Below are 1,042 nucleotides of genomic sequence, written 5' to 3' on the forward strand. Positions count from 1 at the left end.
CTAGAAGACATTTAAGGTGATCTTCTCATCATTTACCCTCAAGGTCATTTCTCCTTGTTCAACATCAATGATGGCCCTTACTGTGGCCAGGAAAGGTCTTCCCAAATTGATAGAATCATTCCCCTCTTCTTCTAAGTCAAAGATTACAAAGTCTGCTGGAAATATGAATTTCCCTACTCTGACCAAGAGATTTTCAATCACCCCCTCAGGAATTACCAGAGATCTATCCACTAGCTCCAATGACATCTGTGTAGACTTCGCTTCTTCTATAGATAGCCTTGTCATCATAGATAGAGGCATGAGGTTGATAATGGAGCCCAAATCACACAGTGTCTTGTCAATAACTGTGTTACCAATGGTACATGGCAAGTAGAAACTCCCAGGGTCATTGAGTTTTGGTGGGATGCCTTCTTGGATCGCTGCACTGCATTCCTGGGTTAGGATCACTGTCTCTCTCTCATTCCAGCTCCTTTTCTTATTGTTGAGCTCTTTGAGGAATTTTGCATATAGAGGTATTTGTTCTAGAGCCTCAGCAAGTGGAATATTGATCTCTAGCTTCTTAAACACCTCTAGGAACTTGGGGAACTGTTGATCTTTAAGCTCTCTGTTAAACCTTTGAGGATATGGGATTGAGGGAGTGTATGGTCTTTCCTCCTTCCTCTGTTCTTGTGATTGTTCCTCAATAGCTTGCTTTCCCTTCTTTGAGGCTTGAGGTTCCTCCTTCTCCTTGAGCTTCTCTTGGTCTTGCTTGTCTTTTTCTCCTTCTTGCTTTTTGCTGCCAACATCATTCTCCATAGGTTTCTTCATAGTTTCTTTCTCAGCTGGCCTCTTGTCGTTCACCAAGGTTCTTCTGCTCCTTAATTGGATGGCTTTGCATTCTTCCTTGGGGTTGGGAATGGTGTCACTTGGTAATGTATTGGTTGCTCTTTCAGCCACTGTTTGCTTGGACAACTGACCAATTTGCCTCTCTAGATTTCGTAGTGAAGCTTCATGGTTTTTGTTGACCAGTTCTTGATGCTTGATCATCTTCTCCATCATCATC

General features: G+C 42.6%; 1 protein-coding gene across 1 annotated transcript; it reads right to left on the reverse strand.

Moving 5' to 3' along the window:
* Nucleotides 1–807, reverse strand: LOC107611157 (uncharacterized). The gene has a single exon (XM_016313113.2). It carries the CDS (start codon nt 805–807, stop codon nt 1–3), a length of 807 nt encoding a protein of 268 aa, XP_016168599.2.
* Between the last annotated feature and the right edge of the window lie 235 nt (nt 808–1,042).

This window comes from Arachis ipaensis, chromosome B8, assembly GCF_059453495.1.
Source record: "Arachis ipaensis isolate K30076 ecotype BB chromosome B8, ASM5945349v1, whole genome shotgun sequence".
NCBI lineage: Eukaryota > Viridiplantae > Streptophyta > Magnoliopsida > Fabales > Fabaceae > Arachis > Arachis ipaensis.

Excerpts from the sequence above, each read along its gene's own strand:
- LOC107611157 (XM_016313113.2), bottom strand. The coding sequence starts at position 807 with ATGAAGAAACCTATGGAGAATGATGTTGGCAGCAAAAAGCAAGAAGGA.